Source organism: Paralichthys olivaceus, chromosome 19 (genome assembly GCF_024713975.1).
Source record: "Paralichthys olivaceus isolate ysfri-2021 chromosome 19, ASM2471397v2, whole genome shotgun sequence".
Taxonomy (NCBI): Eukaryota; Metazoa; Chordata; class Actinopteri; order Pleuronectiformes; family Paralichthyidae; genus Paralichthys; species Paralichthys olivaceus.
Window position 1 is genome coordinate 13859116 of NC_091111.1, and position 21851 is coordinate 13880966.

The following is a 21851-nucleotide window of genomic DNA, read 5'->3' on the forward strand; positions in this document are numbered from 1 at the left end:
GTAATCACATCTCAGCCATTTGAATTAACAAATCAGTGGTCATTTACAACCATTGAAGCTTTATTGAGTGTCCAAAAACACAAATCACTTAACAGCTCCTCTGGAGACGAGCGCAAAGAGACAACAGTAAACAGGCAAAGTGCACGGCCTACACTAAAGCTACAGCCATGAAGAGCTCCTTATGTATAAATACAGGTGTTGAACTTATCAGGACCAATCGCAGCCTTTTCAACCCTCCAGAGATCCTGAATTCACGGCGTCCCTGTATGACTGCCCGCCCTCCTTCGGCTCGGGGAACAGTTTGATGAGGTCGTCAATGCGGAGGATGGTGATGGCGGCCTCAGTGGCAAACTTGAGGCTCTTTGTCTTGACCATGGTGGGCTCGTACACGCCTGCCTGACGGTTGTCTCTAGGTTTACCGTTCACCAGGTCCAGTCCAATCCTACAGGACACAAAACATTCAATATTTTACTCTACAGCCCCCACTTCAGTTACACGCAGGTGGCAGCGAAGAGGTTAATGTTGGGGACTGAAACTAAATTATTTTATAAGGGATTTGTGCACAAAGGACTTTCGTGGTTTATCACCTATTTGTTCTATATAATGAGAACTGAAAAACCACACCTATCACACTCGTTGGAGGTGCAGATGACATTTTCAGATTGCCAATTTTGTCTGACCAGCACTCACACATTAAGTTTACCTTCATAGGATTTTAAAAAGATCAAATATTCACATTTTAGAAGCTAGAACCAATTATGTTTTGCCAAAACGACATAAAAACATATGATAATTTAAATTGTGTTAATCACTGATGTGCAACCAAATTTTTTGAGGTATTAATCTTGGTCTACTTGGCAGTCTTTTACTTTCCAGTTGCTATAAGCTTAAGTAAAATAAATGTAATTTCACAGGATAGGTCCTTAAAACTAGAAACGCAAGATTACAGAAAAACATCAAGTCATAAGAATCACAGTAGAGACTCAAGAAAATGGAAACTATTTAAGAGGACATTTGTAAACACACATTATTGTGACTGGTACGAAACACTCACCACTTCAGATTCTTGCGTTCGGGGTTAACTTGAGCCTCATTGTGGAAAGCACGAAGCTTGGCCACCAGATCAGTGGAGTCCTGTGCTGCGTTCACAGCCAGCGTCTTGGGGATGACGAGGAGAGAGCGAGCGAACTCAGCGATGGCTAACTGCTCCCGAGAACCCTGAAAAAACCCAAAACAAAGCTGATGAGTAAAATCTCAGCTCAGAGGATTCACTTGTTAACACCCGAACAACGTAAACACGTTTTTAATCACTGCATATACTGAGAGCTCACCATGCTGGTAGCATAGTTCTCCAGGTAGATTGAAAGAGCTGCCTCCACAGCGCCTCCTCCTGGTACTACAGACTTGGACTCTAGCACCCTCTTGACAACACAGAGAGCGTCGTGCAGCGAACGCTCCATCTCGTCACACATGAAGTCATTGGCCCCACGCAAGATGATGGAGGCTGATGTGCGTGCTTTGGTACTGAGAGGAGTAAAAGTTAGGAGAAAACAGAACCAGCACAGTTAATTCAGAAGGTTTGCACATATGTACCAGAGCTACAGTTGAGATGCACTTGTTAGAATCCGTTTTTCTTGACATTACTCAACAGTTCAACACTCTTTACCGATGTTACAAAAGCAAAGAGATTCAAGCAGTTGCAATTCTCACTTCTTGACAAGGATGAGCTCATCGTCACAGATACGTTCCTGCACAACCTCCTCAGCCTGACCGAGCATAGTGGCCTCAAACGTCTCCTCGCCCTCCAGGTTGGTCAGGGATGGGCAGACGATAGCTGAGAATGAAAAAAAACTAAGTATTCAATATCATAATATGACTAGACAGTCAATTAAAAAAAACATGCTGAGATATAGAGCCCAACCGTTTAAAAGTCTTGTCACCACAAAACAAAGACACTGTCTGCTCTCCTCTTACCTCCTGTTGCCTTGGCGATGCGTTTGAGGTCCTTCTTGAGGACCCTCCTCACTGCCATGGCTCCTACATCCACAAAGTACTTAAGACACATATCATCAATGCCACCCGTCGTCAGGACAACATTGGCACCTGCTGCCAAAATCTTTTGGATCCTCTCCTTGGTGATGTCAGATTCCCTGAAGCAACAAAATATATTTTACGTCTCATCATTTATGTTTAAATATCAGACAGAATAACATATATACTGTTCATCTTTGAAATATTAAGATTCTACAAACTGATAAAATCATGATTTATTGTACACATGGAAATGTGTCCAGGCCACAATAGTCATCCAACAGCTCAGAGAGAAGCTGCTGCCTTGACTCGTGGATGAGTATGTTTTCTCCCACGCGTATCACTGTGTAAACTATTGAGTCAGCATCACAGCAAATTTAAATGGGAAGATTTTGAAAGATCTGTGTGTGTGAAAAAAGCAAAACAGGAAAATATACTATGACCAACCTTTGCCTGATCTGGTCGAGCTTCTCTGGGTCACTAATAATAACTTGGACTCCCATCTTCATTTTGGTTTTCTGCAGACTGAAGTCCAGGCAAGCAATCTTGGCATTAACAACACGCTTTACCATGCCTTTGGAAAAAACAGAAACCAGCATGTTTAATGAGAGGAAAAAACCAAGAGCAATCATATTTGACCTAGCCACAGAAATCAATTAAGTATTGACAAGAATCAGCCTAATTTAAGGTTAATATTCAACTGTCTGGTCAGAAAAGAGGTGCCACAGTCGACAAACTACTGCGACTTTTCTTTTCAAAACCAGTATACTGTCTCCCACGCGTATCACTGCATACACCATTAGAAAAGACATAGCAGCAAATTTAAATGGGAGTTTAACCAGCTGCATGTAAATATAAAGTATTTAAATATAAAGGGCCCATTCTAGGGGTAAAGAAAACAGTTCATTCAATTTAGTGGAATCATCACTAAGATTATTTTGTATTTAATTTCTAGCAATAGATCCCTTTCCCTTTCATGTAAGCTGATGACAGACGCACCTTGTGATCCAACGGTGCAGTTCACAGCATATCCATTGACCAAGAAGCTCTCCTTCTGGCTGCGGCCGTGGGCTTTCAGCACATTGACGGAGTTGATGGGGTATTTGGCCACACCCTTGCCATCCACAAACTTCACGGCCAAGGCAGCATCCACCACCATGTTGGCAAAGAAGTCTGAATCACTGTTGGCTCAGAAGTCAAGGTAGATACACACAGCAGAGATTTTTTTTTATTTTCTAACAATTAAGAAAAAAAAAAGAAAATCCTTGTGAAACTAGAAAAGCCTAAACAAAAGCCAGTGAATCTGGAGGTTAGGTCCTGACCAAACGTTAACTCCGCCTCATACAGACAAAAGGATACGTTCCAATGATTTTAGAGGACATGGAAGTCTTGGCTGCATTGATTAGACACTCTCTGCCCAGGTCATCTGTTCCAATAGTGAGGTTCTCATTAATGTAGCGCACTGCCTCCCTGGAAAATGGGGGAAAAAAACAAGTTTGCATGTCAGAACGTACAACGTACAATGCAAATCAATGAGCATTGTAAAAGTGGGTCCAAGCGTTCTTAGCATCTCACTTGCAAGCCAGACGGTATCCACTGATGACGGACGTTGGGTGGATCCTCTGCTTCACCAGCTCATCTGCACTCTTGAGCAACTCTGCGGCAAGAATCACCTGAAAGAATTTACATGACAAACACAAACATCATTCAAATTTCATTTGTATCGCACATGTTCACGAATCATAATTTGTCTCAGAGCTTAACAAGGTGGGACATCCTCTGTCCTCAACCTGCAACACGAGTGATGGAAAACTACCCAAAAATCACCAGTTCCATTACAGCGACAATAATTGTCTACGACGTGCCATGATTTCACACTGTGCCATCGTTTCATTAGAGGCGGCAGAAATGAGGCTGCACAACCCCTTCAGACACTGACGGACAGTTCCTCTTTCCTGTTAGCATAGCCACACACCCGTATGAACAGCAGATGTACGGTACTAAAACAGGATTACTCTTTTTACACTAATCGAGGCATGTGTACAGCAAGAAACAAGTAAAGCTTGACAAAAAAGAACCCACTCAATCTCCCTGATCTGAACAGCAGATGGAAAAGGGTCTATATAGATGTTGGGAGCAGCTGTTGCCCTTAACTCACCACAGACGTGGTCCCATCTCCGACCTCCTTGTCCTGCAGGTCAGCCAGCTCACACAGGACCTTGGCGGCTGGGTGCTCCACCTCCAGCAGCTTCAGGATGGTTGCTCCGTCGTTGGTGATGGTCACGTCCTGTCAAAAACATCCAGACTTTTAAAATGTCTGATCAAGTAAAAAACAATCAATTCCACATGGATTCAGGACATTGAATGTTCCACTGACCCCGATGTCGTCCACCAACATCTTGTCGAGGCCGACGGGTCCCAGGGAGCTCTTGACGATGTTGGCGATGGACGCTGCGGCCATGACTGAGGAGAAAAGAAGGATGCTAATAGCAGCTGTGCATTTCTTTTAAAACAACTAGATCCTTCTACTACAGGTATAACTTCATACAACACTGCTGCTGCTGCCATGTCCTGTCATTTTATTCAGTGGGGTGCACAGACAGTCACCACACCTTCAGACCATGACAGTGTTGTAATCTGTCCCATTAGCATAGCCGTCCATTCAGAGAGGTGCGAATGAAAGGTACCAACATGGGCTCGTCAATATGTAACGACTGGTGCTAGCATTAGGAGCTAGCTGAGTATCTTACGGAGGATTAAAAGTGGAACAGAAAAAAAAGATGCGTGAAAGAAAAGCGTCACTCCTCGTTAGCATTAGCACTAGCCACACGTGTGTCGCATGCAGTGAATGAATCGGGGTTTTCTTCCGGATGTTTGGACGCGCAGAGAACATTTTCGCTTTTTTAAACAAACTGTAAGACAAGAAGCACAACAACTCACCATTCTGAGTTCGAATGGACTCTCCACTCGTCCTCTGACCGAGCACATTTAACGGACCCTCTAGCATCGACATTTTGGAACCACCACACAGCCGAGAAGAAAGGACGGAGCGCGGTGCACTGTGGGTGAGCCGGTGTTAACCGGAAGGTTCGAGAAGAAAAGAAACGAGGAACTTTAAAGTGCAGACGCGTCACGTGATCGAACAAAGCTCGAGTTTTCACGTGTTCATAAAGTTTCACGTCAATCAGCTGCTCTGTAGAATCAGAAAATAACTTTTTGTCACGTTTTATTTTTTACACTACATTTCCCAGCATGCAACCAAACCACCAAGCCACCCCCCCCTTTCCGGCTTCTTCTTGGTTCTGTAGCTGCAGTTTTCATATAGGTTGTTCGCCAGAGCGCCCCCTGTTGCATATTTCGATTGGATTTGATTTGTTTATTTATTTCGTAGGTTTTCATATATATGTAGAAAAAAGACAAAGTAAATCATAAACAGACTTTCAATAAGAAACTTGAATTAACAAATGATGCAATAAAGCAACAATGCTCGTCCAGCCCAACCCCAAAATCTAGATCAATACATCAATTATCAAATCATTATTTAATTAAACTTTAATTAGTACAATTTGGACTCTTAATTATTGTCTGTTATGTGAATACTACTTGATTACTTCTAATTTCGTTTTACTCTGTGAAATGACAGTAAATCAATTAATATACAGTAATAGATATCTAGCAAAAACAGTCAATTTGACACCAACCATTATGTTAAAACCTCATATCTGCATTATATTCTACATAATATAAATTGATATCTTCGTTATGATAAAAATACATAAGCTATACAGTGGGTACATTTATTTTATTATCCTCTGAGTTTGTTCTATAGTTTAAAACGCTAATCTAGTAAAATACTTATCACAACTCGTGTATCATTTTCAAGTTGCTATGTTTGAACTCTGTCTCAGCTCGTCCTGTGAATAGTTCACAGTTCATAATGGATTTTCCTCAGCGGCTGCTCTGCCCCATTTTCACTGTGATGACATTTTTATAGAGAAAACCACCAGAAACACAAAGATAAGTTTAATTTGAATTTATTACCTCCAATACATTGTTGTGTTGAGCAATGACAACTAGGCAGTTAAAAAAATACAGTACATTTAACTTAAACATTAAAGCATTATAAAGCATACCTATGGCATACAAGAATAACTTTCCTAAAATGTACATCTTTACAAAGTGTTTACAAATGAAACAAATAAAAAAAGACAGAAAAGTGCAAAAAAGAGTCAATGAAGACTGACGATCCCCACCAGTGAAAGAGGACAAAATGTACAAAAAGAGAAAAATCATACTTCATATTCCTAACCTGTGTTTGATGCACGTTTCCTGATACGAACATTACGCCATGACATTGTGCTTTTACACTTTTCACGTGAATTTTGTGTGTGTGTGTGATTTGGAACTTGTAATTAAGCAGTGCGTGGTAGAAAGTTAAATATCCATTTCTGAAAATATTCACAGTATCTGATTCCAATTTTGTGAGTGCCCATAAATGACAATAAAACCATCTTTTTAATAAATATATTTCACTTTAATTTACAACCAGTCTGTGGTTTGATGTAATTGTGGTAAAGGGTGGTGACATCCAATAAAACAGGCCACGTTTAGCGACCTAGAAATACAATTTTGAGGGGAGAGAAAACGATTGTGTTGCGTGAACCAGGCTGACAACTAGCTCACCGAAGAGTGGATGCAGTATCAGTAGTGTGACAGTAGGGGGTGCCCCATAACGTAAACAAAGTATTGACTAATCATTTGTAAAAAATACACCAAATACAGTACTGTAGTTTTTTTAATTTTTTTAACAAACACCCCTTTAATGTTCTCCTTCGTGGTCCTGCTTGAAAAAAAAACGTTAAAATTAGCATGATTAAGAAACAAATGTTGAGATGCACATTTCACTCTACATGATGACGCCCCCCAGTGACGATTAAACGTAAAAACATCTCTGAATTGATTCAGAATAAATATGGAGTCCTACGATTTCTTATCGCTGATCTAAAATATTAACATCTCCTCATTTTAAAGCACGATACCCTATTGATGACAAAGGTAAGTAGAGGGACATAAGCTCAAATAGATTTATTGATCTATGGCTAGTTATACTTAACTTATTGGATCTTGTAATAGCCAACCTGTTTTCTTTACAGCTGCATTGATTTTTTGCTAAAAAGCTGTTAAACGTGACAAACTAGCCCGAGGAGCAAATGTGTAAAGCTGCTTGTTCAGAACTGTTTGATAGTGTAAGCACGTTCAAATTAAACACAAGACATCGCTGAGCTTCATCTCTCCTCTACAGGTCGAACTAATGCTAATAAAGGCAGTTAAAATAAACTTAAGAGTAAATTAAAAGACGTCACAAGTCTGACCAAAGATTCCCGACGCCGGGAGTCAAATAACTCATTTCTGATGCTTGTACTCCTTGTGAGATGTTGGGCACAGTAAAGATCCAGTCTTCTACATGTGGAAACAGATATCCTGACTTAGTCTATCTGTACAACAGTTTATTCCTGCAGAATATGAATCCAGTTTCCTCTTAGAGTCTCTAAAAACAACTTTGGACATTAAAAACCCATCCAGTTGTACTGAATGCCAGTACAATCTACTGGTTGTGTCTTGCTAACTCATCCCCACCAGATCACTTCCCTTTAAAACATACAGGAGACGACTGTTTGAAGGTGGAAGTGCTAAGGCGGCTCGCGTGCATGCTCTGATGTGGCATTAATAGATGTCTTTTACTTTGAATCCCTGTGTGAGAATAGGTATTCACAGATGTTTGGTACAAACATGGATAAAATCGCTTCTTATCAAGACATTTGTTTCATTTTTTAAAGTGTATTCGTTTGTGACTATGATGTTAGATTACATAGGGCATTCAATGCAAAGCAGCAGCGCCCCCTTTTTGTTTCTATATGCTGTATGTTGATATATAGATTTGGCTTTAGTAAATTAGTAGCTTCAGGCAAAACTACTGGAGCTCAGACACCGAAACTTCTCCCTCAGAGATTGCACGATGTTGGGTTGATTCTGCTGCGGCTCGCTCCACAGGTATTTCTCCAACTGCTCATGGTCCAGAGACCTCAGGAGGTCGCAGGAGCGCACCGGCGTGCACGGCAGACTCTGGGACTGGACGACGCCCCGATTCTGATTGGAGAGAACGGCCGAGCTGCCGTTTCTCTGCGCCGACCTGTCGTGCTCCTGCTCGCTCTCGTCCTCCGAGCGGATCTCAACGTAGTCATCGTCATCTTCACCATTGTCCTTGAAGTTTGCCAGGTAGTTCTGAGTGGCAGTGAGTATGCTCAGCGCAGACGCCCGATTCAAGACGACCACCTGTTGGCCGTCATGTAAGGTGAGGTCTGACTGTCCCTGGGTGGACCACTCTGGGAGGCTGCTCTGGCGGCCAGCCCGGCCCAGACTCGGGCCATGGAGTCTGTCTGTGGATCGATCCACAGTGGGTCTGTTACATACGAGTCCAGACTGGTTGTTCTTCTCCTGCTCCTGGCTTCTTAGAGAGTCGGCCGACTGACAGTGAGCAGATGAGGAAGGCTTGGAGGAGGGTAAAGACGGTGCATTAAAGGACGGATGTCTCTTAATGGAACTGTACACGTGCTCCTCTTTCTCGCTCGGTGCCGGCATGCACGAACTCCACCTCTGGGAAGGTGGGGTGGTTGGTGTGGGAGGGAGAGTCTTGAGGGAGGGGATGGAGCAGGCGGAGGTCAGTCTGCGCTGTGGGGTGGAAGAGGCTCGAGCGTCCCCCACCTCGCTGACTGAGGAGACAAAGCTGGCCAGCTCTCCGTTGCTGTATGTGGAGTGGAGCCAGTCTGACTCCAGGGAGGTCTCAGGCATGGATGGGGAGGACGGCAGCCCTGGATGGGTGTGGTGTGCGGAGGTCTGACCAGAAGGACTTGTAGGATCCTTAAACATGACCTGGTCATAGAGCTGCGAGTACTCTGCTATTCTTGCACCTGAAGATAGAAAAATGGAAAAAGTAAAAAGTTTAAATGTGTTTTTTCATACAACACTGACTTATTATGAGCATATGGTTTCTTATTTTCAAATCCAGAGAAACATTAGTATTAGTTAGTGATGAAAGTGAAACAAAACAGTAAAGTTTGTTGCGACAAAGCTCCACAGAGGAACTGTAGATTTGGATGATCATTTTCTGTGGGATTTGATAATAGCTTCTTTGAATATACAAAAATCCAGTTTGAGTCAATCTGAGATGTGACTAATAATACTAGTTGTTTTAATTTACCTATGGCTGCACCCCCTTGTTTCTTCTCCTCTAATATTGCTGCCAGGTCCTTCTGCTTCTTCTCAGCTCTGGCCCGACTGCAGGAGTCTCCAGGGTCCATGCTCCTCATGCGCAGCAGCTGATTGGCCTTCTTGATCTTCTGGCTGTACTGCCGTGCCATCAGGAACACCCTGTTCTTTGATTTATCCATCAGGTCCAAGGGGAAGTCAACGGACTCGCCCAGCAGGAGCGAGGAGGAGGCCAGGGGGTGGTCCAGACCTGTCAGTTCCCCTGGGAACAAACTGTGGAGATCCTTGAGGGAGTTCTCCCTTTGAGGAGCACTTCGCTGAGGGAGCTCCACCAGGTCATCGTCCTCTAGGCGGAAGCTGCCGCTGCTGAGGCGAGCCAGTCTGTTACGGATGCTCTTCACCGAGCCTGGGAGGGGCTCTGGGGTCACAGGGAGGGGCTGGGAGTTGGGTGAAGGGCTGTGGTATTCTTCTTCTGTGGTGCCTTCACTTTGAAAATCGGGAAGGTTGATGACTGGAATGGTGAATGATGGTGTGGAGGTGATGGGTGGGGGTTTCGGCTGATGTGTTGGGAGACTCTTGGTTGGAGAGCTGACTGCATGGGCAATAATTACAGGGGGGTTCTTTTTAGGGCTGTTTTTCACTGACGGGGCTTTGGTGGGAGATTCGCTTGAGCTAACAGGGAAGGCAGCAGGAAGCCGATCAGCTTTCTTTTCATTGTTCTTGATGTAGTTTTCTAAGTCGTTCCAGATCTCGTCGACCCGCTCTGACATCTTATCCCCTTTCTGTGAGCGCTGGGAAAAGGTCTCAGATGCAGACGAGGAGGAATAATCTGGCTGTGAGGCGTCTAGTCCTTCATCCTCTCCAAAGTGGAGGCTCTCCTCAGATACAAAACCTCCAAGACTTTCCATCAGGTCCTGTTCAGAGGCCAACAGACTGTCCCTCTCCTGTTGGAGTTTATTGCCTTCATTTATTCCTTTTAGCTCAGAAGACGGCGGTTCCCTGAAACAGATGGTGTCGTAGATGTTCTCCTCCACTATCTTAAGCTCACATGTCCCTAACGGCCTCCCGTCCTGCGTGGAGGACCGGTTGCTCTCTGAGGAACTGTCTGGTTCGATTACTGGCGCTGTGATCCCTGAAACCTCATCTACTGACCTCGCTGCCTGGCCCTGGGGACTCTTTGCATCTGTGGACGTCTCCTTCCTTGACTGACTTTCCTCTGGGTCTCTCCTGAGGAGGCCCATGCTCTTCAGATCCTCGTAGCTGATGTTGTCATAAACGTTTTCAATATCGTCTATTGTCAGCTGCTCGGCTGAGGATGATCCAGAGATATCATTGCTTGACGATTCAGTGTGGATCACTTCCAGGTTGCTGTGACCAGCCTGGTCGTCATCAGGGCTCTGTCGAGCTTCCGTAGCCTTCTCCCCTGCACTGCTCGCCCTCCGCAGGACTCTGCTCCCATTGGGCGGTGGGTCAACATGGACCGCAGGCACCTGTTCGACATGCCAGCTGCAGGGACGAGCTGTCCTGGGCGACGAGGTGGCGTCGGTCCTCTCCGAGGGCGCCTCCGGTTCTGGTGCGCTGGGCTCAGTGGGAACAAACATCTGATAAATGTCCTCATCTTCGTCATCAGGCTGCATGGTTCTCTGGCGGGTGGGGAACATGGCCCGACGAGCCCGATGGTCAGCCCAGATGTTCCTCACTGAGTTATCACTTTCTGTGACTATGACAGAGGGAATAGGGGAGTCTGGAGGTTCCTCTGTGACCCGAGGCGTCCTGAGGAGAGGCGGGTGGTGACTCCCCTCCCTCACCAGTGATTCTCTAGCTCTCTGAAGGAAGGACAGGAGAAACAAGTTGTTGTAAATGAGGTTGAGGAATTTCAAAATCATCCAGATGCCAGTAGTTTAATTTATCCTGATTTATTTGTGCTTAATACCTGTAAGTCTGAAGAACTCATGTTGAAGGTTTTCCACTGTTCTATGCTGTCGACAGATGCCTGAGGGTTCAGCCTCTTCCTGCTGCCTTTGCCGGGGACTCTCAGCCTCTTTCCACCTCCCTGAATGCACAGTTTCACCATTAAAAACATGTTTGAAGGTGGATGCGTACAAATTGATTCTCAAATGTAATGATTATAATTTGTTTTTCAGCTTTAAACTCACCAGACCACTGTCGTCCTCGTCGTCAGCATCCTGCTGATGTGGCTCCTCTCCTTCTTCTCTGTCACTGTGGTCGTAGTGATCGCCGGGATCCAGAGATTCTTGCGATTGGTTGATGAGGCTGCGGCTGCGACCGATTGTGCCCAGAGCCAGCTGGGACACTGGAGAGAGCAGGGTGGCCCCCAGACTTGTTCTCTGAAGAGGAGACCAGTCACAGGAGATTGGATAAATAATTTCCACGAGCACGATTATTTGTATTCACGCTCCTCAACCCGGAAATGTTCCTCACTAGTAGTTTCACTCACCTTTTCACCGTCTGTGTTTGCAGCATTCTGCTTGGCATTCTTCAGTAATTTGGACAGGGGTTCTGGACATAAACCAAAACATTTATAGTGAATTCTTACAGCTGAGCAATGCAAAGTGTGTGTTTTGGAAAATTCTGTCAAGTTCTCACCTTTCCTGCGTCCTCTTCGGGGAGTTGGACCCTCCTTGGTTTGAGGAGAATCCTTCTTGTCACCATCAGGGCTGTAATGAAACCCGGGATGATCTGGAGAAAAGAAGGAAAAGATGTCTAACAAAAAGTACATAATGTGTATTATATAATGTGTTTTTTAAACATAAATCAATTGCCACTTACGCATTGCATCCATTTCCAAAATTGCTTGCTTGGCCTAGAATAGAAAATTTAAACGAGGTTCAGTTAAACACCTTAAATCAAGGACAAACATGATCTGACACTAGGTGGCGCCACAACATAGATTTTAAAAGTTCAACTCTTCTCATTCAAGTGAACTTTCTCAGTGACCTTCACCTAGAAAGAAATCCTTAGTTTCCACTTGCACATGTTCACAGACAGATGAGATATGTGATTGTGTTTGAGTGGGTGTAAATTAGTGAAGAAATCAGAGCACATGAAAGGGAAGTTAAGAAAAAGCAGGGGTTAGAAAAGATGGAAAAGAGGCGAAAGGGAGCGACATTTTCAACACATCCCACTCAAAGTCTGTTTATGTCATCAGCGAGCAAAGAGAGAGCTGTCAGGAGACTTAGTGCTTCGTACCTTCGCAGGGATTTTGGCAGGGTGGTTTTCAAGTATGAGTCTCTTCAGGTGTAAGATCCACATGCGCTTGTCTTGTTGAGATTTGGCCTGTGGGCGTCAAACATCACAGGGAAGATAATATCAGACATGCACTTTGAAAAGCAGGTGAGAGAGTTGGGATAAGCCCTTAAATTTTTGGAACAGCTGTTTCTTACATCACACACACATTATCTTTTCTTTTCAGCGCTTGCCCACAATAGTTGGGTAACAACAATGGCCGCCATTAGCCTCTGAACACTCAACGTGTCTGAGCAGCTCGTTGAGCCTGGACTCTCGACAAAACAATCAAACACCTTCAAATTAACGTCACACTTTCTGACTGCACTCTTGCACAAAGCGGCCGGTGGCTACAGTTTTGAACGTGTAATTATGTTCTCAAAAGCTGCTCTCAGACACTGTACTCCAGATAATCCCCTGACATTTTCTGGAGCAGCTTGATGTGTGAATGTGCGAGTGAGGGTGAGTTTCTCCGGCCAGCCCCCCCTTGTAAAAACTCAAGATAATGTCCAAATGAGCCGATATGAAAAACAGCTGTATATTACGTTCCTAACACGCAACAGACGCAGAAATGAAAAATGAAAAATAAATATATAAATAATTAAATAGTAGAAAATGCTGTGGCATAAACGTAGAAAACAGCGAGGAGAGGACTTATAATACGTTACATCCTGCCTCTGCCTGCCGAGCCGCCCTTCATATGAACACTCCGGGGATTTGTGTGTTGTTGTGAACGTGTCTGAGCAGAGAATCTCCTGCTGCTTGTTTATGTGTGAAAGACAAACTCTGGACCCCAGTCTGTGGACATTATCTGGAATTCATGTCTGAAAATGGCTCAAGTGTTTGACTTTTTCTGTGATGAATGTGTTTTCTTACCTGGACTGTGTGCTGCAGTTTGGGATTCTTGTAGTGGAACACACTGAAACTCAGTGGTTCTTTTGGAATAACTTCTACCAGCATCAGGTTACAACACTGCAACACACAAATAGGATGTCACGTAAAAAATACTGTTGCTGAGCACAGAGGTTTGTGTGTTTAGCGTCTCTTTGAGACATGTAGTGCTTCAAGCAACACGACTGACCAGGATGTGAGCCTTATACGTAAAGCTTTCTTCTCGTTTCTTGGTGATCAGCAGCAGCTTGTCGAACAGGAAGAGAGTTCTCTCGTTCTTGGCTCGCTGCAGACGAAATGTTCCTTCGAGAACCAGCTCTCCGTAGCCGATCAGATCAGGGCCTTTCCAGTTGGTCAGCTGGCTCTGGATTTCCTGTGGTGAGCACACAGAGTTAAATAATTATGTTTATTCTGACATAAACAGGAAAAACAATTGCACAATAGCTAAAAAGAATGGGAGATGAAAATATCTTGAGTGAGAAAAATAAATATTTGACCTACAGTACATAAAAAGTAAGCTAAGGTTTGGTGCAGTAAAAAACGAAAAGTGAAAATGAGGTGTTGCAAAAAAAGATGCCGAACATTTGTGAAAAAGAAAGAAAATGAGCAAAAGCATTCAAAAGAAGTAAAATCATAATAAAGACTAAAAAATAACAAAAAATAAAAGTTTCTATCAATATCTATAATTTCTATCCAGACACTGTGAACCTTTCCACGCACACATTCCTGCATTCATCCGAGCATTCTGGCTCCCAGCTGATAAAAGAAACGAGCTTCCCTTTTATGTGCCCCCCCCCTTATGCAAGGCCATCATTAGCCAGTGGAAAACGCAGTGACTTGCGTCAGATGTGGGGAGGATCAGAGCTTTTTGTCTGATTCAAACTCAGAGTTCCCATAAACGTCCCATGCATCAAAACAAGAAAAAATCTGAAAACTTCTGTGTCTGTTTTAGCCATAAAGAAATAATGAGAGACGAGGCAAGCGTGCGGGACAGAAGATACATTTTTGACCTGTGAGTATGTCGTACCTGCAACCGAACAGCGTGCTCGTGCTTCCTCTTCATGTCGTTGATGTGCCAGGCCACTCGCTGCATGGTGTCTATGGCTTCCTGCACAACCTCGTAGGTCTCAGTGTCCTTCTCCATGTGGTTGGCTATCTCCTGCAAAGACAACACAGACATCGCTGGGACTTACACTTTGACACATGCATGTATGCTCACACATGAACACTTATAGTACATACACCACTGTGTGTGTTCCTGCACAGAAAAACAATCATGCATGCATCCTAATGCAAGCACATACACAGGAACATACATACTGAGAGCACCATATGTCTAAACATTTGGCCTCTCCAGTGGAGCACAGTTGCAGAATCACAAAACTATTTGCATGATAATACATAAAAACATTAGTGTCCTCTCTGTGCACTTACAAGTGGGTGCCTGCGCTTGCATTTCTGCGGGTTATGAGTAATTGTTTGTGTGATAGTGTGTGTTTTTGGAGAGAGAGACTGGAGTCAGACGGAGACAACACACTGACATACGTGCAGCAGTAGGTGGTACTTGAGGATCCTCTGCACTGGCTTGAGCAGGTAGGAGCCCAGGGGCAAGGAGTGCCGCAGAGATTCCTGGCGCTCACGGAAAAACTTGGCCAACGCCTTGTTCCTCATGCACTCGGTGAGCACAGCCACCGACCTGTGGAGGCAGAACACGGAGAACGAGATGTCAGGGACGAGAAGTAAACTGTATTTTGACAACAAAGACTAATGAGACTTTAAATGCATGTCCTCACAGACAAATATAAAAGGGGAAATTTTACTATAAAACATTAAGGAAATATTAAACTGTGATGGGGATTATACACACGGCTGCCAGTTTACCGAGGTCACCTAGTTAAGGTATGCAGTCTGATATTATTAAAATATTATTCATTTGACTATTTGTATTACAACTATACTGCATATGTGTGTACACGCCTGTGCACATTTACTGTATACTACAAACATGCATGCAAAATCAACTAATGATAATTCATTGACATGAGCTGTGATATGCTGTGTTTGTATTAATTTTACAGTTTTCAACTCAGGATTAATTGGAATTAGCATTTTTTTTTGTCCTTAGAGAGCAACATTTAATTTTTGGTGCTAAACCCGTGAATTTTACAACTTTTAATGAACCACATTTACAAATCAGTGGAGCGAGTTTTGACCTATTGGTGAAGAATGAGCCTTTTTTCACTGAAAAATGGAGGCTGTGTGTGTGTGTGTGTGCGTATGCAGAGCGGAAAAAAGACAGAGAAAGACAGTTGTGAGTCGCCCCAAAACGTTCTCTCTCTTCTGTGTCTTTGTGTGTGTGTGTGTGTACGCGCATTCATGTGTATGTCTGAATTCCAGTGCAGCTCCACACAGGCCTCACATTGTTGTGGAGGAAACCTGACCTTCGAGCTCAGCATGACCATGATACATCTGCAGCCTCTGCCAGCGTTGGTGTGCAGAGTGTCTCCCTATGATTGTGTGTGTCGTGTGTGACCTTGGTTGGGGTCACCAGCTGTGGTGTGGATGTGGGCGAGGGTCTATCTCAAACAGCTGACAATGGCCTCTTCACACACACACAGACGCACGCACACGCACACAATCAGCATTCGCCATTAGTCATCATTAACTTGTAAATAGTTCCCCCACGTGCGTTTCTTATCACTGCTCTTATCTTATGCACGGCTGAAGAAATATGGAAGCCAGAGGAGAGGGTGTGTTTGAAAGGTGCTGTATATCTTGGCATGAAGAATAGCCTCACGTTTCAGCCTATTTAATCATACACAATAGACACACTGACACAAAAAAACAAACTCAGCATTATTCCTCCTGAGCTATCCATACAGGTGTCCCACAGGGACTGCTCACACAAAGCAGAAGAAAACATTAACAGGTTTAGCTATGATAAGGTGACATCTTTAACAGCCCCATCTGTCAGTGTGTGAGCTGTAACTCTGTCAATAGGCTACAAATAAAGGAATGGAAGGAGGGGAGAAAAAAGGAGCATGGAGGAGGGAGGGAGGGGGAGAGACCCTGCGGCACAACAGCCAGTAGACACTTTGACTCCTGCCGAGCTGCCGTCTATAGAGCGCGTCAGTCTGTCAGTGAGGGAAGAAAGGTAACGCATTGATCGACACGCACAATGAGGCCATGTGAGACGGTGGGAAGACGAGTGCGAGGAGGTGAGATCAAGACGGAACAATGACAACGAGAAGCTGGGTTTTGTACAGTGGACTGAATAAGCACCATCTCACACACACAAACACTTTAATCGCTGTCTTACCGTGGATAGTTGGTGCAGTACTGGGTGTAAATGTGGAATTCTTCACTCTGCAAAAAAAAGAGGACAAATGAGTTCAAGTATTTCAGCATCAGGAAAAATGGTTAACTGAAGAGCAAAGTGAAGAAGAAATACAAGATGCAGCAATGTCAGGTGATAATTGTCGGCTTTTGCGTGTGTTCCTGAAATAATGGAGGGAGATTAAGGGCTCTATTGTAACGATTTACTGTAACGAAGTTTACAACCATGATAGTGGAACTGTGAAGCTGTATTTAAGCACAGAGGTGTTTTGAGCTCAACATGCTAATATAAGGTTCAGCATTTCTTTTTCTTCGGGACCAAAGTTATGGACTGACCGATAAACAGATGGTAGCATTTTTTAAGCCAGCCACTAGGGGGCAATCAGGTTGGCTTCACTTTCAAGGAGCAGCTATGTTGCCATCTTTATATACAGACTATGTATTGTGTAAAAATCTGACTGACTCTATACAGGGTAGAAATTCCTCATTACAAAAATAACTTATTCTGGTTCAGTCCTTCGAAGGTCAAGATTTATCACCATTGTTTTCATTGTTATTATCGTGCATCTGCAGTGGTTTGCTGACTGGCTTCATGTTTACTGCTCTGCATGCTGCCCACAGACGAGGCTGCTCTCTCCCTGCACTGCTTCTAATTGAGAGTTGTAGCGTATGATCAGGCTGCATCCTGGCCTTTAAGTCTCTGTTGATCACAGCAGCCCCGAGTGCTCGGATTAAATGTCCCCTCATTCTTCGATGCCACCCCTTTGATTAAGATTCTTCCCACCTTGCAGGCCTCTCTGAACATCAAACCACATCAGACGCAGCTTGACTTATCAAAGCTGGAATTAAGTTATTCTTCTCTGCTTTTCTCTCCATCAGTATATCCTCAACCCTTTTCCTTGATTTCTATTTCTACAACACACTCTTCTCTTCCATTGCTGTCCATGCTCCCTCATTCTCCAAAGCTTTTCTCTTCATCCCTCTGTCACATGTCGCTCTCTTGGAGGCCTCAAGATGAACCCCTCGCTGTTGCATAATGGGAAAATCTAATTGAACTCTAATTGTGTCCATAAACACTGAGGGGGGGTCGCAGGATGAGGACAGCTATCAGGAAGCGACATTGTAAACACACAGGACAGATGGCAGACAATTGTCCTGGTTCATAATGTTCACAGACATATACATACATACACATCTCTGTTCATGCTGCAGAAAACATTCAACCTACGTATATACACACAAACAGTGTTTCCAAGCAGACTATACACACACACACACAGACATACACACACAGTTAAACTCTCATGATGTGTTTGCCTGAGGTGCTCTGTGAGAACCGTCCTAAATTGAAGAGCAGGGCTCTCCTCCTCGTCTCCAGAAGTCTGCCGCCACAAAACCAGGCCTAAACACAACCAGATGTGCCACCATCGATTTCTGATGACACACACCAACACACGCTTTTAATGCACACTCTTAATATCCCTCTGCACTGCGAACGCAAGACCGCAAAATACATAACTGCCTCTGTGGAAGATAAATTTGTGCAGAGCATGCATGCGTGCACACGCCGACATGCAACCGCACGTCTGCGCCAACTCTTTGAACCAAACCAGGAAAGCAGCAGACCCTGAAATAACTAATCTATAATATACTTCCCTCTTAGAAATATATACAAGCTATGTTGAATCATATAATCATGACGGAAATCAAAAATATCAAGATACAAATTACATGGAACGATTTCTACTTTTTGGAGCTGTGGCTACTAATCACAACACACAGTACAAGGAGAAAAAAGGTCAAGTCGTAGCAGCACCCACTCATCATTTTAATGACGAGGCGATAAAGCAGCAGGTTATGGTGTTACAGGGTCGAGACCGGACCAGTCACAGTGAGTCATCAGGCAGGCACCGAACCCGAAAGATCACCAGGGGCGAAAAAAATAAGAGATCTTGTTTTAATTGTGTTCTCTCTGCTTCAGTCAGCATGTAGCAACCCATAAAACCTTGTAAAGCCTTACTCAACGCATAGCACTGAGAGGATTTAGTCAAACAGAAGGGAACATGAGGATAGATAGCCAATTATCTGAGAGGGGGGGCAGAGATTTATAACTCTGTTCTTCAAAGAGGGCAGGGTGGTGACTCTGGGCCACACTGATTAGAAACTTATCAGCTTTGTGTGTGTGTGTGTGTGTGTGTGTGTGTGTGTGTGTGTGTGTGTGTGTGTGTGTGTGTGTGTGTGTGTGTGAGACTGAGACCATTTCACAGCAATGAAACAGTGAAAGAAAGATTTGTGGTTTTCTGGTACTTAGCAACAATGACTAACCTTCACTGACACAACCTCTTTAACCAGAAGTTAGCTTCATAAAGCCACACACACACAATTAATTGTGTGTGTTAAATTCAATCGAGCTGCACCAAGTTTCGTGGAGGTCTGTTAAGTTGTTTTCATCTCGTTTTGCTCACAAACAAACATAGCAATCAACCAAAAAACTAACAGGGTTGAAGAAATAACCTCCCTTGTTTGTTCTTATTTAGATTCTAAAGAACATTTTCTACATCTTTTTGACACAGGATGCTCCAATAACATCACAGTGAAACCAAAGATTCATGTTTTTGCTTTGGCTCTGTTTCCCCTCAGCATTGAACTGGTATCTGAGATCCTTTAAAAACATTGTGCTCACATTGTATTTAATGTTGATAAATCCCATTGTTTTAAAGGTGTTCTGTCATTGATTCCACTCAGTAGTGGTCAGTGATTTGAGTGTTGCACGCCCCCTAGGGTCGCCAAACAGTGGGGCGTAACACGGACATTCTCTGTTGACATTAGATTTTGTGCTAACTGCTCCATTCATCAAGTCAGTTACAGGACATCAGCATCCAGGCTTGTTTATGGATCCCAGTTAATTATGCAGAGTGGCGCTGTGGGCCGCTATAAAACTGGTTTGTCAACAACAGCAGCTGCTGTATTTAAGGAGGCTGTGACTTGTTTTTTTATAAACATGGTCAGACAGTTGCTCTGTGGTATTGGGTGTAATTGCAGTGGGGAAAGGAGGGAATGTAAATTGTTTTAGAGGAAGTGCTGGAATGTGGTGTATTTATCATGGGACATAATCATGCAATCATTTTATAAGGCATAAATGGGTGAAGAGACGGGTTGGAAGAAGGTTAGAACACACACAGAGGGAACAGTGACATGTTTTTCAGTAGAGTTGCTGAGTCCAGTTTTTTTTTTTTTTTTTTTTTTTGATGAAGTGCTGCTATTATCTCCTCCAGTAAAAAAAAAGTGATTACATATTTGGGCGGTCTTTAAAATTCTTCTAGAGTTGTCCTTCCTCTTGCACTTAACACTGACATTCCTGTCAGTAAAGTGATGCTACTGGCTATAATAAACTTCACCGACTGTATGCAACGTCTGCATCTGACTTTTGGGAATTGGTCTCTTAAAATAACTTGTTTCTCATTTTCTGTTAGTGCATATAGTATATGTGTGTGTGTGTGTGTGTGTGTGTGTGTGTGCGCGTGAGTGTGTGTGAGTGAGTAAGCGAGCGAGCCAGCTGTTTGGACAGGTTTCAACAAGCAAGGGAAGGAGTTTGCATGTGGACAGAGAGACAGACAGTAGTACAGAGGAAATACTGAGAACCATAAAAATCCTCCGTTACGAGTAAAGTTCTGTTTCCAAAATCCCACTTGAATAAAGTTAAACACATTATAGGGATGCTGTGGAAATCCATGTGCTCCCCAGGACTGCGTGGGTTTTATCCAGCTTCCTCCCACAGGCCAAAGACATTCAGTTTGGGATTCGGTTGATTGGAGACTAAATTGACCAGAGGTGTAAATGTGAGCATGAATGGTTATTTGTGTGTTGGCCCTGGAGTACGTGAGCATCCTGTCCACAGGTGTCCCCTGCCTCCCACCCAACATCAGCTGGGATCGGCTCCAGCTCCCCCGCGACCCTCAAAGGAAAACGGATGGATGGATAATATATATTTTCTAATAGCAATGCTTCAAGTTGTAAGAAGAAGTTTATTATCATATCTGGTCGAGGAGAAGCTAGTTTTAATTATTAGATATAGCTGTTAAATAACGTAGTGGAGTATATTTCCCTCTGAATGAAGTGAAGTAGCATCGATAAGTCTTGAGTAAAGTACTAAAACGGAAGTTAATGTATTTAGTTACTTTCCATCAGTAGTGACGAAGAGTTGGAGGAGGTGGAGGCGTCAGACATTTTTACCTTGGATACGAAGCACTCTGCGATGGCCACAGGGTCGGCGTTACACTTCTCCAGATCGTGAAGAAGGTCCCTGAAATCCAACACATCCCGTCAGAGTTACCCATGAATTTCAACTTCTTTTAACAGAGAACAGATTCTGTTTCTTTTCTTCCCACCATTCTTTGTTCACAACAATCACAGTGAATTTCAGGAGCGAGAGTCACGCTGGGTGCGCGAATGAGGCCTCAGGGTGCTCGGCTCTGAACAAACGAGAAACTTCCATGAATTCAAACGGGTCCTCCTGTATGTAGTCATGTGTGTGTGTGTGTGTGGAACACCACTGCCGAAGTTATTGTTTCATGGCTGAAGCATGGCTGAAGCATGAGGTCACTGTGACCGCTTTAAACTGCTTTTACATGCTTCCTTTTACTGGCCAGGTTTTCTGCCACACAGCAGCTGAGAAATGAAGAGGTGGGACACAAGAGTGTGAGTGTGTGTGTGTGTGTGTGTGTGTGTGTGTGTGTGTGTGTGTGTGTGTGTGTGTGTGTGTGTGTGAGAGAGAGACGCCAGACCACCAGGGCTGATGCTCAGCTAGCCATCTCGTCTGGATACAGCAGACACACACACATACACACTTCAGAACGGTGCCGGAGGAGACAAATATGCAGACGGGGACTGATTACACACCCGCTGCTGAAACAATTCCCTTCCAACAGGTGCCTCAGCCCAGTTTCACTATTCACAGGTCATTGTTTGTTGAGCCTGGGAGAGACGAGTCTGTCGGAGTATAAATATGTCGTCAGACATTTTGGGGCCAATTCCAAGTTGAGTCTCAAGTTTGAAGCTAGATTATATTTCACTGTGACTTA

General features: G+C 43.8%; 2 protein-coding genes and 1 non-coding gene across 5 annotated transcripts in view; all 3 read right to left on the reverse strand.

Moving 5' to 3' along the window:
- Positions 1-18: 18 nt before the first annotated feature.
- On the reverse strand, positions 19-5271 carry tcp1 (t-complex 1). The gene is made up of 12 exons (XM_020097755.2): positions 4972-5271; positions 4409-4494; positions 4190-4318; positions 3607-3704; positions 3391-3501; positions 3031-3212; positions 2479-2605; positions 1975-2150; positions 1711-1834; positions 1332-1524; positions 1055-1218; positions 19-442 (listed from the first exon to the last, which is right to left on the reverse strand). The coding sequence occupies exons 1-12, from the start codon at positions 5042-5044 to the stop codon at positions 229-231; spliced, it is 1677 nt and encodes a 558-aa protein (XP_019953314.1). The 5' UTR covers positions 5045-5271; the 3' UTR covers positions 19-228.
- Positions 4592-4730, reverse strand: LOC138405681 (small nucleolar RNA SNORA29). The gene has a single exon (XR_011239482.1). It is a non-coding gene; the product is annotated as a small nucleolar RNA SNORA29 (small nucleolar RNA).
- Positions 5272-6049: 778 nt separating the features above from the next.
- LOC109636099 (pleckstrin homology domain-containing family G member 1) overlaps positions 6050-21851 on the reverse strand; it is a 56342-nt gene continuing 40540 nt past the window's right edge. For all 3 annotated transcript variants that reach the window (XM_020097644.2, XM_020097646.2, XM_020097645.2), the window contains exons 4-17: positions 21004-21073; positions 16754-16800; positions 14980-15130; positions 14462-14593; positions 13625-13807; positions 13420-13515; positions 12508-12594; positions 12088-12121; positions 11905-11997; positions 11756-11817; positions 11454-11645; positions 11231-11350; positions 9290-11123; positions 6050-8999 (exon numbers count right to left, since the gene is read on the reverse strand). In XM_020097644.2, the coding sequence (XP_019953203.2) occupies positions 7993-8999; positions 9290-11123; positions 11231-11350; positions 11454-11645; positions 11756-11817; positions 11905-11997; positions 12088-12121; positions 12508-12594; positions 13420-13515; positions 13625-13807; positions 14462-14593; positions 14980-15130; positions 16754-16800; positions 21004-21073 (4108 nt within the window). In that variant the 3' untranslated portion in view covers positions 6050-7992. The remainder of the gene's footprint in view (positions 9000-9289; positions 11124-11230; positions 11351-11453; positions 11646-11755; positions 11818-11904; positions 11998-12087; positions 12122-12507; positions 12595-13419; positions 13516-13624; positions 13808-14461; positions 14594-14979; positions 15131-16753; positions 16801-21003; positions 21074-21851) is intronic.